The sequence below is a fragment of the Tenebrio molitor genome, chromosome 1 (genome assembly GCF_963966145.1).
Source record: "Tenebrio molitor chromosome 1, icTenMoli1.1, whole genome shotgun sequence".
NCBI classification, from domain to species: domain Eukaryota; kingdom Metazoa; phylum Arthropoda; class Insecta; order Coleoptera; family Tenebrionidae; genus Tenebrio; species Tenebrio molitor.
The window spans coordinates 22,536,338-22,554,321 of NC_091046.1; the positions used below are offsets into that span (position 1 = coordinate 22,536,338).

Sequence of the window (17,984 nt, forward strand, 5' to 3'; positions counted from 1 at the left end):
TTGATTGACATTAATTTATCGATCAAATATTAAAATGAACATTAGAAAAAGATTAAGATTCACGAGTGACGACTAAGAGAAATTGTATCCAACAATCCTCTGGAGAACCTGGCGAATTGGAAACATGTACAAATGGCAGTTGAAAAAATTACTACTGGCAATTTGGAGGCAAAAAGATAAAATCGACAAGATAAGGTAAGTACGACCACCTGCCAAAGTAATTTCTTTAGCATGGCAAAAATCAGATCAAAATGAGTACGTTTTATTCGTATAATTTAAGATCCGGAACGGAGGATGTATATTCTGAAAAGGACCATTTGTTGCAAGAAATCGAGGATTTGTATAAAAATTTAGGCCCATCATCAAACAAAAAGAAACGTAAAGAGTTATCATCTGAAGAAATTAGCAATAAAATAGGAAAAGACATGAGGGATCGTATCGCATTTGAATTTTATTGTACTGAATTAGAAGAATCTCATACCATGAACAATGGTGATGAGAATGAGAATGTTAATGCAGAAAATAATTTCACCGCTGAACTAAATGAAATAGACGCTGGGGTGAATTTTACTCAAAATCCTATTAATTTAATAGAAGATAATAGATGTATAAATTCTAATGCCCATACCACTAAATGCCAAGAATCAACATTTGAAACAAATAATGAAACATCAAGAATTCCAACTAAAATACTTGGTCCAAACAGGAAAAGAAAAAACAGAAACAATTATTTGAAGAAAAATGCGTTGGAATATTTGAACGATAAAGGTGAACGGGAACATAAGTTGCGATCTAAAGAGTTAGAACTGGAAGAGCGAAAATTACTGTTGGCTGAAAGAAAATTAAATTTGGAGGAAAGGCGCTTAAATTTCGACATTGAACAAAAGACAGAAGATAGGAAACTTTTGAATGATGTATTAGAAAGTCAACTCAAAGTTATACAAGTGCTTTCAAATCAGTTAAATTGTTTTGGAAAATTCTATTCGAATTCAAGTGATCATCAGAGTTCACAGTAGTTTAATTAAAAAATACTTTTTACATTTACAATAAAATTAAATAATTTTTATTTCAACTTTTTTAACCCAAATACACCTCTAACGGTGGAGGTACTATGTCAAAATATTGTGAAGTTTCACTGCCATACAAACATGTATGACAGTTTGTTAGCAAAACAGCAATTTTATACATTGTTTCAACTTCTTGCAATAAAAGTTTCTGATTCTTTTTAAAGTCTACGAACGCGAATTGACTAGCCACCTTTTGAAACCCCCATTCGACAGCTATTCTCAGAACCTTCATAGAATTGTTAAAGTTTCTTTGAATCTGAAGCAAATTTCCTCCAGTATATGGACCAAGAAGCAACTCTCTGATACCATAAGCTGCGTCTCCATATAATACATAACTTTCATGTTGAAAACGAGCGACTTCTACCAGTTCTTGGTATAAATTTGACTCTCTGAACATACCAGCATCATGTCTTCTACCTGGCCAAGCACCTTTAAGATTAACAATGAGTCCATCAGGACATAAAACAGATTGGTATTTTACACAGTGACATCTCTTGTGTCCAGAGTAGTATTGATCTTGGTCCACTGAAGGTCGACAAATTTGTCTAGCGGTTCCATCTATGAAACCCCAGCAATTAGGCACTGCTGCTCCCTTTTCGTGAATTGCAGCTGCATACTGCCTTAATCTATTATGATTCAACCACTGCAGATTGTTTAAATTTTCTAGTAATGCACCTTTATTTGCTAAAATAATGTTGGCCGTATGTGATGCAATTTGCGATAAGGACTGCGAAGACAAATGGAATAGAGTTGTTAGGTCTTGCCAACGATTTGGATACGCTAAGCGTCTTAATAAAATTGCCAAAGCTGTTTCCCCTTCGACGACATTCCTACTTTCGGTTCTTATAAGATTTGGAATTTCCAACAGTCTGGCCAGTATTGGAATATCTTGTTTTTCAAATCTAAAATTTCCCTTAGCTTCTTCATTACTAATTTCATTGAGATTAAAACGTAGATTGGGGTGTTGTCCAATTCCACGATTCAGGATAATATGTAATATAGCATTCTCAACATCTTGATGATCACCCCCACCCAATATTATTGCTTCCAAAACTTGTTCCATTTGAAACTTTAAATTCACAAATATTATTTTTACTGTCATACAGTTTATGTATTTACGTCAGTTGAACGATCATAGTAACAAATGTACAAATAGCGTATTACTCTAATATATTTTTGCAATAAATGCCATTTAGAACAACGCTATTTTGTCAACCTTACCCATATTAACGTCGACCGTAATAGGGTACACGTTAATTACCGTGCTTTGCAATAAGTCTCTACTATTACAATAAGCGATTACGGTAATCTCTCGCGAATAGCGCACCGGTTATTTTAACGGAACGTAACGCGAAAACTCTCTATTACATATTACAATTACCGTAATCGCTTATTGTAATAATGAATCGGTTACGCTATTGCCTAGCAACACCAGCGTTAGCGTACACGGTTATCTGAAAAACGTAACAGCCCTTTCACAATGGCGTTAACGTTACGTCGATGTTAAAACGTTAATGTTAACGTTAGATCTAATTACATGTATTTCAGTACTTTTTATAAATTATTTCCGTTGGCTAATGTTAGAATGTAACGTTAAGAACCCAGAATATTTCTAGAACTAACGTTAACGCTAACAATATCATGCAACATTAATTTTCATCATAACGTCATTGTGAACGTCCACAATGAAATACATGTAATTTTGAATTTCTAGATCTAACGTTAACATTAACGTTTTAACATCGACGTAACGTTAACGCCATTGTGTATGGGCCTTAACGCGAAAACTCTCTAATGAATCGGTTACGCTATTGCCTAGCAACCCCGGCGTTAGCGTACACAGTTATCTGAAAAACGTAACGCGAAAACTCTCTAATACAATAAGCGATTACGGTAATTGCTCGCGAATAGCGTACCGGTTATTTTAACGGAATGTAACCCGAAAACTCTCTATTGAGAACAGAAATTATACTCCCAACTTGACGTTAACGATAATTGAGTAATGACACTGACAGTTTGATTTGATTTTGTCATTGTCATAGTTACAGGCTCATGCAATCTGTGCAAATTTGGCTGTACTAAATTTCTATGAAGCCGATGGTAAGTAATTGATAATAAACTGATTTTCAAGCTTTGCTTACTAGAAAAAAAAAATTGCAAATGTGTAACGATGTCATGTTGGGATTTTTTGGGAGTTACGAGGTTTTTTTTTTAGTTGCGGACCATATATGGCGATATCTTTGGCAGTGTTTTGATGTATGTATTTCAGTTTTAATTAAAGTTACTGAAGCTTTCGTTGTGATTCAACTGTTATTTATAGAAAAAAACAAATTTTTATTTTAATGAATGAATTTAGTCGACTTCGGTAATACGGGGTGATCAAGAATGACTGTTTAAGTTGGTAATGCTGAATTTTATTTTTAAATGGTACCACTAGAGTAACTTCCGGTTGTTGACGGCTTCACACTGACAGCCGCATTAGTGACAAGTCAAATTTGACATTTCAAGTTAAATTAAACATACTGGTGAATCGTCCGAGAGAAGAGTAAATTTATGTTTAGAGCAAAATGGGGAGCACTTCGAGAATTTCCTTTAGTTAATTCTTAGATTATTATTCCGAATTCCAACTTTGATTTCTTTTTGCCGTTAATTTTTACTCTCATAACCTACCATTTTGTCGTTATTAATGCTACGTCAGATATCTGTCAAATAAACCCACAAAACATATCCGGTTGCAGTGTTGTAAATAGCCGAATAAACAAAATGTTCTTAATTGTATTGCCAACTTAAACAGTCTTTCTTGATCACCCGGTATAAGATATTTTTGTGTATTTGAAATACTACTTTATCTTCTAATATGTGTAGGATTTTTATAATCATTTCATTTGCACAGTACAAAATAGATAAGCAATATAAAAACTGCAAGGAATATAAAAAAAATATAACTAAATAATTTTTGTAAGTAGGTATATTTTTATTTGATTATTTTTTAAAGAGTCCTGTCAGCCAATCGTAATGAGGAAAAATTTCAAATGGACTGATAGCATCATAATTACACTGACTATTTGCTAGTAGCTAATTAGCGCGATAATTTTTTCGTTGTTAAGGTAGCGCAGCCATTTGCTTCAATATAAACATTAAAAATTCAGCAATAGATGCACGAATGTTTGTTGCTATAGAAATCTCAGGAGTGGACGAAGTCCACGACTGGGATTTCTTAACCTTATGTAATTAATTACTGTTGACAATTTTTGTCATTTTGCGCTTTCGCATGTTGGAGGCTTCTTTGATATTTCTATTAAGATTTCTTATCTTAAAATACATCTTACATCTAAAAAATAGGTTTTTTGCTTCATCAATTAAGTCGACGTTTCTTGCTAAATTATTCAAATTGGAAAACTAAAGTATCGGTAACTAGACGAATAGTGTTTACTTTTTTAATTATTGTTACTGGTACAACCCATCATCACTGCACAGTAAACCATTGTTTATCCTACTATATCAAAGAAACCAAAACACAATCACAAATGAACAAAATAATAAAAAATAACGTATTCACACTGAATTAAAACACAGTAAACGAGGGAAAAAACGAACTAAAACACATGTATTTGGCAAAGACCCAGCAAAATTTGTCACGGGATTGCGTCACAGTCTGGAGAGAGACAGAAGATATCCTGCGCGTGAGCATATCTTGGTTGTCTTAGTAGAGTGCCAACACCTTACGGAGAACACACCAATAAAGTTGCGCGGCAGACGCAACTACGTTGGTCGAGTCCATTTTTCGATTTCTAGGGTAGGAAGGTAGAACCGCTTAGACAGGCCATGCGGCGTCAGAGGCGTACGTTCATTCGTGATCTGCTTTGCCAGAGTTCGTTTCGTTGTTTCGTGATTTCAGGGTTGTTTTCTATTGCAAAGCTACCCATGGCTTGCTTGATCGCATCGACCACTCACCAAGATAAAGAATGGAGTATATTCTTTACCTTGGTGAGTGGTCCTTGGGAAATTTTAAGCCATTTTCCCATGGAAAAGTGCGTTGGTAGTTGTTAAAAAATATTCAAATATTACAATAATGTACGTACAGAGACGCCACAAAGTCATTCTATTTATTATTTTCCAGGTTAAATTGCTCATACGGAGACATAACCTCAAACGTGTCATTTTCACATCATCGCACCGTTTTCTAAAATTATAATAACTTGCTTGGGAATTTCAAAATGTTCTAGACCGACCACTCACTTTCCGGTCAAATTAGGTCCGGTTTATGGTTTAAAAATCCGGTTAATTTCATAATTTTCAAACCCAATAGTATATTAAAATATAAGTTGCAGAAGGCATCTATTCAAGCACGAATTTGAAATTCCGAGTCGCGTAGCGGCGAGTTAAGGAACAAATGAGTGCTTGAAGGACCTTCTGCAACGAATTTTTTATACTATTTAGGGAATTTTGCGGTGGTTGGTAACATTTTTTATGTGGCATAATTTTAGCCGGCTGTGAAAAAAATTAATTGAAAACGTCAGCTTTTTTTATTTTTAAGTTTATCACTAATGCCGCCGCAAATTAGGCAAATTGTACAAAAGACGTTAGAAAATTTACTGCCGGAGAAGTCCAAATCCCAGAATGAAAATTAAACGTTTTGTTCATTGTTATTTATTAATTTGCTTTGTTCTCTGCGAGATTTATTTTTTGACGTCTGTCAGTTGACACTTCACGCTACCAACATCACTACAGTAAATTTTACTAGTCTATTCTAACACGCCAACGACCTATTGAAGCACTCAAATGACGACATTAGTAGAAGTAGAAGTAGATTAGTAGAAGCTAAATTATTTGGAAGAGGTCCAGCTAGAAGAAAACCACTGATTTCCAGAAAAAATAAAGCCGCTAGATTGGAATTCGCCTGACAGCATGTAGGCTGGAACCGTGAAGACTGGCAAAAAAATGTATTCAGCGACGAAACAAAATATGATTTATTTAAATCAGACGGTATAAGATGGGCAAGAAGGCCTATGAACGAAAGATTCAATGAAAAGTACATAGCACCAACAGTAAAACATGGTGGAGGAAATGTAATGTTGTGGGGTTGCTTCTCACATCACGGTGTTGGCCCTTTACAATTCATTGACGGTAACATGGATAGATTCCACGATCGGGATATTTTAAATAGTCATGCTACCTTACGCTGAGTGGAATATGCCATTGAGATTTGTGTTCCAGCACGATAATGACCCAAAACATGCCTCATTACTAGTTAGAGAATGGCTTCAAGAGAACCTGATTAGAGTTATGAAGTGGCCGTCGCAATCTCCAGACTTAAACCCCATTGAGCATCTATGGGAAGAAGTGGACAGGCGAATAAGATGTCAAAACTTTAGAAATAAAAATGAGCTAAGGGAAAAGATAGAGGAAGTATGGAACGAAATGCCACAGAGTATGTTAGACAAATTAATAGACTCTATGCCAAGAAGGTGCGCCGCTGTGATAAAAAGTAAAGGTGGTCCTACTAAATATTGAATACTAAACATTACAATCGCTGTTATAAACTTAAACTATAGATTAATTGCATACATTTCCTAATTGTTGCTTTACTTTTGTCGTGTTGTGAAAGTCAACATTTTGTTTTGAATATTAAAAACAAAACAATTTTTGTTGCAATTTTATTTCTTTCATCCGAAGTGGACTATTGATAAGTTATGTAAAAAATACTGGACGGAGTGTTACTCTCCTGCTTCACAGAAGTTGAAAAACGATCGTATATTTCAAAAACAAACTTTGTTGCTTCACTTATGTCCGATACATACAGGGTGTTTTCGAAGTTGAGGCGTTCCTTTTAACATGTGATAGTATGCGTTGTTCTAAAGAGTTTTAGCCAAAATCACCTTAGTAAAATGTGTACGACAATGAAGATACAATAAGTTAATTTTTTTGAAACCGGTCCTGCTCAAATGGACGTTAATCAAAAATACTGTCAGAGTTGTCATATAATTAGTCGAAATGGCTTTATTATTAGGAAAATAATGAGCTCACAGATATGTTGCAAAAGTATGGGCAATGTTATCACGTTATCAGAATGCAGCTGCGGCGTCCATAGAGTACGCAGAGCGATTTCCGGAAAGACACCATCCCCGGCCACGTCAGTTATTAATCTAGTACAGCGGAGAAATAGACAGGACCGGACTCAAAATTTTAGAAAACAATAAAAATATACAATCAATTATCGTCGTTAATACAAACATTTTACTAAGATTTAGGCTAAAATTCTTAAGAATAATGTGTAGTACCTCGTGTTACAAGGAACGCCTCAACTTCGAAAACACCCTGTATATTTACATTTCGCGACATAAGATTGTGAGATTTGGACATGAATGCTTGACGAAGATTCTGAATCTGAATGACAGCGATGACAGTTAATATTTGATTTACACCACATAAAAATTTGGAATTTTCACAAAAATAAAGTTAACAGGGGGTTGAAAAATTAGCATGTAAAACCCTATGGCCAGTCTTTAAAAAACTCACTGTATACTCATATCATGTACATAAATAAAGTATAATTGCCGTATGTCATTTTAATTTACCCTTGTAAATAAAATTGTTTCTCCCTCTCATCAGTGCATTTATTGCCAATTTCAAGCAAAATACTGGCAGTAATTCCCCATAACCTCGAGAGGAACTCGTCCGTTAAAAAGGGTTATGCAGGTAAAGAAGTGACCACGGGAAGGAACTCGCATACGCCCCAATTTACACCCAAAATAGAGCTGACAACATTGTACACTTTTGACATAGGGTGAAAAATCTCACCATATAAAAATTGAGGTTATTAGGGATATTAGTAGCGCAGCATGTTAATAACAACTAATAACAACCAATTTGAGAGTTTAATAAATGTCTTACTTTCCGAGGCATTTCTAATAACACGTTCAAATTTTAGCTGCGAGTTTGCGTACTTTCAAGGACATTAAAAGTGACTTGGCTGGTATAGCCAATAGATATCATTAAATTCCCTAAATTTAGTAAAGTTTTATATTTACAAACCTAAATCAACAGGTCGTGGTTCTTTGATTAAAAAATAAGACTATAGTACCGAGCGATCATTTAAAAAATAAATCGAGTTTGCTTTGAAGCCAATGCTATAGCATGGGTGGCCATAGGTAACACGCCGACTCGATTTATTTTTTAATTGATCGCACCGTACTTTCTCTGCGTAGAATTTAGTGATTTTTATATCAACCAATCTCTCGCTGGACAAACTATAACAGAATGGAAGGTGGCTTTCGTTTTCGCGAATGCTATTATATTGCACTTACCAACCGTGCAGCGTAATATACAAATGTTACGCCATGTTCAAAATGGCCACTATTTATTATATGAACAATAATACAACCGATTCTTGAACTCATTTTGAAATGTTGTGTTAAACCTGCCCAAATAGATTTTTGGAGCCAATATAAATTTTTTATTTCTTAAAACTGATGTGTAATATCCCAAATACTTTCCTTAGTAACCTACAACTATTTTCCACAGACGTACTTAAAAAAATTCCTTTTTCTCCAACATTCTTAAAAGGTACTTTTAATACCGTTTTCTGTCACTAAAGTTGATGTTTTTGTAACTGTACAAAAAAATTACGTGTTACTAAGGCAGCACTTTTATCTCATGGTATTAAAAGTAGTTTTATCTCGGATGAATTACGCCACTCGCCTGCAGCTCGTGACACAAAATCATCCTCACGAGTAATAGCCATCATTATCCGCTAATTGAATAATATACTATTACATAATTATAAAGTAATATCAAAACGACCCGTGCAATGTGCGGCACTTCATTCTTGATCCAACATAATCAGCGTATTTTTACTCGATTCCGGACAGTTTTCTTTAACTAAGACAATTCTATCTGATCCGGTATGATCCCAGCCAAAAGAAGAACACAATGCAACTTACTTGCTACAATAACGCAGTTGAACTATTGACATTTAGAACTACACAAGCTTTCCTATTTTTTTACAAACAGCTTTTTGTTGGCCACTTTATATTACAAGAACATCTGGTAGAAGTGTGTTCAGTTCTTGTAGATTGAAATGTGTGGTTAGCCACAGTCTTAAATCTAACTTAATGGTAGTTGGTAATTCTAAAACCACGAGTGAAAGCGGTTTTATATTTTTCAAGTTTTCTCGCTGAGACATATGTTAAAATATAAAAAGAAAATAAGAAAAGGTTTTATATGCTCCATCCAATACATCAACAACAAATAAAGTTCACTAACGGCCGGTTGCACAGCACTTTTAATCCAGTGATTAACGTTAAGTATTATTTAATTTGACAAGTTTGTTTGCATCGCACTTTAAATAACCTTTAATCTTTGTTTAGTAAAGTAGCCAAAATTGGCGAATTAACCCTTACATAGAGTTTATGTAATGTCATGCATGTCAATATGAATTCAAATTTCAAATCAACATGGAAGATTTTGATGATTGCTTGGAGGACGATTTTGGACATTTTGGGATTTATAGATTTTGATTTTCCACGGTTCCCGTACACAAGGTCTGGCCGTTTTCATGAACTGGATGAATTTAGATTTTATTCGCGGTTCAGGCTCACAAAAGCAAGTGCTTTGCATTTTTTGATTTTAATTGAAGAGGAAATACATAGAATTTCCTGGAGATACGTAAGTTGTTGTAAGATATTTCGCAATTGTAATGTTTGTAAAATTTTGTTATAGTAACCACAGTGTGTCGTCAATGAACCAGTTGCTGATACTTTTTCCTGTCAAACTGTCAAATAGCAGCGCCTCGAGCGGAATTCTTCTTCCGTTGTCAAAGGTTTGCTTACAATTCGATTATTTTTGTTTAAATTAATTAATTAATCATATGGGGTGCAACGAAACAAATTTTAATAAACCATTAATAGTGCTATTCTCTAAAATTTCACTGCATAATGTAAAAAGTTACATTATGTAGCTAACAGAGCAATGTAAGAAACGTCCTTACAGAGATACATAAAATTCGTATTCTCTAAATACCTCTGTAAGCATTTGCCTTACAGTACTATTTAATACATTTGAAAATTCGTGGAGTAAGCTTTGCCTGAGTGAAGAATGCAAATTTCGTACCTTTCAAAAATGGAGTGTTAAAATGAACATTAAAAAATAAAAACGGTGCCAAAATACAAATTCCGAGCAGTACGGAGAATATTTGAAATTAATGGAAACGGATGATATTTTTCATTCTGGCAAATGAACTCCAACCATTTCCCCAAATTACATTTTGAAGATAAGTTGTCCAAGAAATTAAACGCAATTAGTACTGGTCCCGTTTTATCGACAAAAGAATGGGCAAAGATAAGAAATACATTTTTTAATACTTCACCTATTGCATATTTATAAATTGACAGCGATTTGGTGACTGGAAAAATGCCACTAGAACAAAGTATAGAAAAATTGCCGCAAGCAGACTAAAAACTGGTGGCGATGTCGGTGAATAAATTAAATTTTCACCGTTAGAAGTTAGAAGATCGAGGTCTTGCTGTCTAGAGCAAGGTGGTGGTGACGGTTTCTCCAGAAGTTCTCGTAGTTGCGGGTTTGCAGCAGCAGAGAAAAAATAATTCACCCCAACCTGATTGTAGCGGTGATGATGATAGAATTAGTGAAGAATACATTCCACTGGAGAATTACATAACAGAAGCCATGGCAATGTTGGAAAACGAAAGATCTTCTGAACAAAGTAAACCTGCTTGTGATCAATTTAGCGTAAGAAAAAAAGTAAAAAGAAAACTATTTAAAAAGATAAGGATGCCAAATGAAAATCACTCTATTAAAACAATAGGAGAGGAATTGCTGGAAGAGTTTAAATTGGCAGAAAAGAAATTAGAATTAGAAGCGGCGAAATTTAAATTTGAAGTGGAAAAATACAAGTTTCAAAAGGGTCAATGACGTTTCGCCGCAGCCGTTTCGCCACTGGGCCAGTTCGCCGCCAGCCGTCGGTGTTTCGAGGAACAAATGGAGATTTGATTTCAACAATTGAATCCAAATCAACCAATCCATCCGGTGATGCTCCAAAAAATGTTTTCTCATTATCTACAAATAAACAGCACGAACTAACATTTAGACCTGTTATTTCTTCAAATATTTGTTTTGCTTTTTCTTTATTGTCAATACCCTATTGCAGTGATTCGGTCAATTTTTTAAATTTTGATTTTCCGACGCGACGTAAAATATGTTTTTTATTTTGCATCTTTAACATAGTATGTAATTAAAAATTTTCAATTTTGCACCTATAATACAGTCAGTATAACACTCAAGCGGGTTTCGAAAAGGAGCTCTTGTCGATACGCGTTTCAGGAACATTTACTCAAATTTTTAATGTTGGCAGTGCCTCATAGTGCGTTGTTGCTACGTGATCACTGCACTTCACGACTTTAAATTCAAAACTTACAATTCGTCTATCAGCGTTACCAACCCTTATATTTGCCAAATATAATTTTCCCATCATTATGTTTTGAACTTTTTTTAAATTTAAGGGGCAAAATAGAAACAATATTGTATTATACTCGTTTTATAAGCAATTTTGTCGCGCTTGTTTGCTTTATAGCACTCGTCGCTGCGCTCCTCGTGCGACAAAATGGTGTGGGGATGGGACGTTTCGCCGCGGCCGTTTCGCCGCCATTTGAATCTCATCACAGCTGGCATGATAGATTCAATATTTACAGAGTATGCAACCCACATTTCTAGAAACTTGAATTTTATTTTAGACCACTAGAGTGTATACCGGTCATTTTATTTATATACAGGATGTTTCTGAAATAAGTACATTAATTTTAACTGATAACTGGTAATAGAACTCATTAAAAGGAACCACTTTTCTCTCTGCCATTTTGGTGAAAAACGTTGCGTAGTGGCTTAAAAAAATAGGAAAAATTTTCCTAAAACCGTTCATATCTCCAAAACTAAGCTACCTAAAAACGTGAAACAACCAGATTCTGACGAAGTGGATTTTTTGCTATACGGGTAGATTTCTTTGAATTTCGATTTCGGCGTTAAAACACGTTTTCTGGATGAAAATGGATGTTTTTTTCATATTAGCGCTGATCTCAATTAGCCATTGCAGTATTTAGTGGCGTAGGGTTATTTTAGTGAAAAATCTCTCCAATTTTTTTTTGGAATTAAACATCGGTTTTCGGCAAAATGTTAGATAGAAAAGTTGTTCCTTTTGACGAGTTCTATTACCAGTTAAAATTAATGTACTTATTTCTGTTACACGTTGTATATTATCCGTTCACGATTGTTTCAAATTCGGACTGTCTATGAAAATCTGACATTTTAGTTGGCAATATTGTGATTTGGCATAATACATCTATTTTAGATTATAATTGAATTACACTGAATCAATTAGGGAATTGACAACAAGACGAATACCTATTTAATAAAGAAACGTCATATGACAGGACCTGACGCCAATCTAACAAAAAAATATCGTGGCCTCCTGCGTGTTTAAAACAATCGTGAACGGCATATATACACTGCGCCGCAAAATTAGCGCATACTGTGTAAAAACTTTAAAAAAGCCTGTAAATTTAAATTTTAAATGAAGCATTATGAAAAGTGGTTTTCTAATGAGTATCGGATTTAAACTTTAAGATAATGCGAATGAACATTTTTGATTTCTAAATGGCAGTGAAAAATTTTCTAAAAGGAATACGATCAATTTTCTAAATTATGCGTCAATTTTGCGGCGCAATGTATTATATTTAACTCCGAACATTGCCCATACCTAGTCCTTACGTTTAGTTAAAAAAACACACGTCAATGAATGTACGAGTATGTAATCGAGTACAATGTTACATCAAAATATCCTTGACATTAAAAAAAAATCTCAAGTTGTTTGAATTATTGCTGTGATAAAATAAATTTTAAAATATATTCAACAGTAATATCCCAAGTGCATGAAAATAACCGATCTTTGCTTAGAAATATGTCCGTAGCACGAGGGATTTTGGGTGGAAAATTTACGAGAAATATTTATTTAAGCAAAACGTTGCGACAAAAAACGTCAAAATTTAATCAGGTTATTTTTATGCAAGCGGGGTATTCGGAATGATTATTTCCTGAATTATTATGAACAAATAGATTTTATAACGAATTATTTGCAACATCTTTGACAATGAATGCAAAAAATTCAGAAGCGAGTAAATGTTGACACATAGATCTTTACCCGGCGTTTCAAATAATAACCGATATAAAAACCAGAAAAACCATAGCAACTACGGCTTTTTATATGTATGAAGGAAATAATAAACGGAAGAAAAAATACACAATGCATTTATTTTATATTATGTCAATCAGAGAATCAGAGCACTGAATCGTCTTTTTAATAACACAAATGGGAGTTTCAAATGAAGCAAAAAGTGTTATTCCTCTGAAGTTTTTGCGTAAAATCAAAAATATTTTTTTTCCCTCTTGTAGGTAAACTCAATCCGGGGACATACTGTGTATCTGATCCTGAAAGCCTGCCCAATAAAACTATAATATTCACCAAATACAGAGAGCGCCATTGTGTAGTTGTATTTCCTCAAGTGTTACTTACTATTAAATCTACTATTTACTTAAGAACGCTTCATGCAGATGGGGGATTGAATATTCGTTCGGAGTTTCTACCTGATTTGACAAGAATTATGAAGAAGACAAAAATGACTCTTATCGTAAAGTGTTTTTAGGGTAAAATTACAATGTAACGGTCGGTACCACCATCTTCATCTGGTGTCTCTTGGGTGAAAAATTGAATATATCCACACGAGTTACGTCAAACCAGGTGCCCAATTCTTGAATCGATGGAATTAATTCTCATTGGAAAAATAGGCAAATTTTCTCATGAGAAATGCAAAAGTGTATTCTGGACTTATGTCAGACGGATTGTTCCACTAGTAATCCGGAGAATTATTTCACCTAGTGTTTATCATGGGAAAATATTTTTTTCGCGAGAAATTCGACTGTCAAATCTGACACTTTTGTTAATACATAATTGTTTGTAAAAGAAAAAAATCGAAGAATTCATTGCAATCCAAATAATAGTTGCCCAAGCACAAAGACTTTATCCGAAATTAGATACCGTTTGATCCAAATTATCAACATATTGGATTTTTAAATTCTCATGTGAAATCATTTTCCAAACAGTTCAAGAATACAGATATGAGAACATTTTAAATTTCACTGGGAATTCATTTATGGGAAAATATTCTCAAAGGAAAATATTCTCAAAGGAATATTTTCCAGTGATTTCAAGAATTGGACCCCAGGGGTTTTTCCAGGTTATTTGCACCCTGTTTATAAAAACTTTGTACATAGCTAATAGAGACCAATGCAGTGACACGCAGACCAATAAATTCATCTCAACCAACACGTCTTTTAATCGACCAGGTGAGAAAAGTATGGTGCTCAACCCTCTACGGCTCAGCCTCACATTATACATAACAATTTTAAATCGTAATGTCGTTTCCAAAGAATCAACGTAATGAGAGTCATTGATAATCTATTTTTAATACCCCCTCGTTAAAATTCCATTTAAAAAAATCTTAAGGGCGAGGTTACCTGTAGGATTTGGTAAAGACAAAATTGGATAAGGATTAAATTGATTATTTTACTATAGGTAGGTACACAATAACAAATTTTCAGAATATAAAAATATAACGTTCAGGTATCAGAGAGATAGACGCAATTAATCCATTAATAAATAAATGACGCTGACAAGACACGCTAAAAATCCTCCTTTTAGTAAGGTTTATAGAAAAATAACTATAACAGGTGGCTAAAAAAAAATCAGCAGCAGAACAGCCGCGGCGAAACGGCCGCGGCGAACTGGCCCAGCAGTGAAACGGCTGGCAGCGAAACGGCTGCGGCGAAACGTCATAGACCCAATGGTGTCTTATAAAAATCGTATAATAAATTACTATTATCGTATTTGCAGTGTCCGTGGTAAGTTTCTTGTTTTATTTTCTGATATGTAGCTGCTGGCATATCCATCATTTCGTCATCACCCAATCCACTAAAATAGGAACCGTAAACAGAATCTGCACTCAATTTCTGAATTTACTCACTCATTAAAATTCCATTAAAAAATTTTGATGGCGAGATTACCCATAGGATTTGGTGAAGACAAAATTAGCTACGGATTAATTGATTCTTTTACCATAGATAGGTATGTAAGTACACAGTAACAAATCTTCAGAATATAAAGATATAACGTTAACGTTCGGGTATCATTAACCACCTGTGGCGTTGCGGCGCAATTAATCCATGCGGTGGATTTATTAATAAAAAAATACCCAATGCCATTGACAAAAAACGCTGAAAATCCTACTTTTAGGGTGTTTTATAGAAAAATAATTATAACAAGTGGCCAACAAAAGACCAGCGGGGAAAGAAGGGCCCAGTGGCGACGCGGTTGGCGGCGAAACGTCCCATTCCCTTTGAAAACCCTACTTTTTTGTTTAATGTAGATTTATCGTTTTAAATATATCGAGATTCAGTTATAAAATTGCAGATTATTTTATTAACAATAATAGTTTATTTAATGAGTTCGTGGGTAAATTGGACCTTTTTTAGCACAAGTGGACCACGAGTGCCAAAAAAGGGCCAATTTACACACGAACGAGTTGAATACAACGTTTTTTTGTTCGACGAGCCCCTTAAAGGCTCCAAATCGCTTAAAATCTTTAAAATTAACTTGACGTTTCGTTTTGACAAGTTGTGGCATTTATCAAAATCCGTTCACACGGGAGAAAATTCTCAAATTCTGACAGTGTCGAACAAAAATATTATTTATTTATTATTAAACTATCCCTCCGCCACCCGGCGGCACGGCAATTTTGCCGGAGTACATACACTATTACGGATATTACTATCAAGTGCAGTGCTTATCAACAAAGATTACATTCACAGACATTTATAACGACTTACAGAGGCTTTACAGTGTTTATGGTGACGATTTGTCTCACCATAAATTTACAGCGACTGTAAGCTATAGAATGTATTTTGTTACAGAGACAAATTCGCTTAGAGAATACCATTTTGTATTACAGACTGTAGCTTATAATAGGGTTATAGAGTTACAGTGGCCAACTTTTGCTTAGAGAATGGCACCATTTTGTTTTAATTTCGTTTTAGTGAATATATGATTAACGAAAATGCGGTGCAACGGGCCATTAGTTTTAGTTTTTAATTTCGGCTCAAAAATAAAACAGTTGTTAGTTAAAGTAAAAATTTGATCATTAAATATTGAAAATTCAAATGTTTTCTGGTAAAATACAAATTAAGTCACTTTATTCCCGTTACATTTTATTATAGTTATTTAAGATATAAGTGTAAAAAGTTATGCTTTATTGCACGAACGGGTTTAAAATACGACCGACGTACGAGGGAGTATTCTAAAGGATGTGAGTGCAACAAAGGAACTTTTTACACGTCTGTCTTACAACATTTTATTTACGATCGTGAGATCATCGGTTTCGACACAAATTTGTATAAAATAATTATCATTGATTCAATATTTTATGAATAACCAAAGTCGTTTGAGAACCACGTCGTTTAGCAACCTACTTCTAAACAATGTTTCCAACAAATTGTGTTGTGGTATTCTGACAGTTCTGTGCCATAAAAGCGTTTACTAAAAGTTTTATGGCACGATTCTGTCAGTTCGCTAAACGTCAACTTTGACAACTTTTTACACGATCGTAGATAAAAATATTAAATGCACTAATTAGAGCATGATTATTAATTTTACCTACATGATTTAAAGAAGTTGATGAAACATCTCTATTGGTTGATGTGTTTTGATTGTAGTCATCCATACAATGAATACTTCTTATTCGAACTGTCTCATATACTGCAGATTCTGTACGAGGTCCAGCCCGCTTCAGTCGGCCACTAAAATATTTTTTCCATCCACCGTCTAGAACACATTCGGAATTTATGTACGTCCTTAAACGATCGTGGTCATCGGATGGCGTAATGTTGAAAATTGATTGACCCATCAAATCAGACTACAAAAATTACATAGAATATTAACTTAAAAATATGGATTTAGTGTTACCTGTAAATGTCCTAATAAATGTTCCACTGTTTCTGAGACAAAAACAATTTTTCCAGTAGGTGTCAGAATTAATAAAAATCCACTCATCTGCTCACAAACTAGTTGTTCCAGTATACGCTGCCCAACATATTTAGGCAACTCCATGCGTAGTTTTATCTTTCCATTCAACAATGCTAAAATTTAAGAAGTAATTAAAAACTCTTATACTCAAAACTAATAAATTAATACATTTTATAGAATTGTAAACGAAATGGTAGAGGTAAGAGCGATACGTTTTATCACCAAGCGTGAAAATTGTTCATCGAGTTGAGATGAACAACACACCTGTGATAAAAAGACGCTTATAAACTTTGTCCAGCGAGAGATTGGTTGACATTAAAACCACTAAATTCTACGCAAAGGAAGTAGTACCTAGCGCACGTAAAATTTGAAATACTGGGTGCCCCAAAATTTGCGGAACAACGTAGTAGTACGTTGTTAAGTAAGTATTCATTAAGATATCAGGTAAAAATGTCTGAAAAAAAATCTTCTTTTTTGTAGAAGATATGGACCTATTCGTTACACTAAATGTGGCAACATTTAAAAACATTCTATGCATCCCAATACTGTGTTGTCTATGATCCCAACAGTCTGCAAATATTTCATTTTTGTTGTATCCATGGAAATGAGAGGAAAAAATCAAAGCCATGTTGCCGCATGCTATTTGAGGTAAAAAAACGAACATAAAATTACTACTTGGAAATGCTGCAAATAATGAACAAAATCATTGCAAACCTGATCACAATCGTTCAGAATTATTAGGTCACTGGCTAGTAAAAGACAAATAGTCAAAATCT

At 34.3% G+C, this 17,984-nt stretch overlaps 2 protein-coding genes across 9 annotated transcripts in view; both read right to left on the minus strand.

The window, feature by feature from the left end:
- The window catches only part of LOC138126175 (basic helix-loop-helix ARNT-like protein 1), a 247,641-nt gene that overhangs the window by 57,426 nt on the left and 172,231 nt on the right, over nt 1–17,984 (minus strand). For all 8 annotated transcript variants that reach the window (XM_069041888.1, XM_069041919.1, XM_069041915.1 and 5 more), the window contains 2 exons: nt 17,149–17,321; nt 16,844–17,098 (listed from right to left, as the gene is read on the minus strand). In XM_069041888.1, coding sequence (XP_068897989.1) covers nt 16,844–17,098; nt 17,149–17,321 — 428 coding nt within the window. The remainder of the gene's footprint in view (nt 1–16,843; nt 17,099–17,148; nt 17,322–17,984) is intronic.
- LOC138126232 (uncharacterized) lies at nt 1,001–16,835 on the minus strand. Its single transcript, XM_069041957.1, has 2 exons — nt 15,155–16,835; nt 1,001–15,102 (listed from the first exon to the last, which is right to left on the minus strand). Exon 2 carries the CDS (start codon nt 2,167–2,169, stop codon nt 1,078–1,080), a length of 1,092 nt encoding a protein of 363 aa, XP_068898058.1. The 5' UTR covers nt 2,170–15,102; nt 15,155–16,835; the 3' UTR covers nt 1,001–1,077.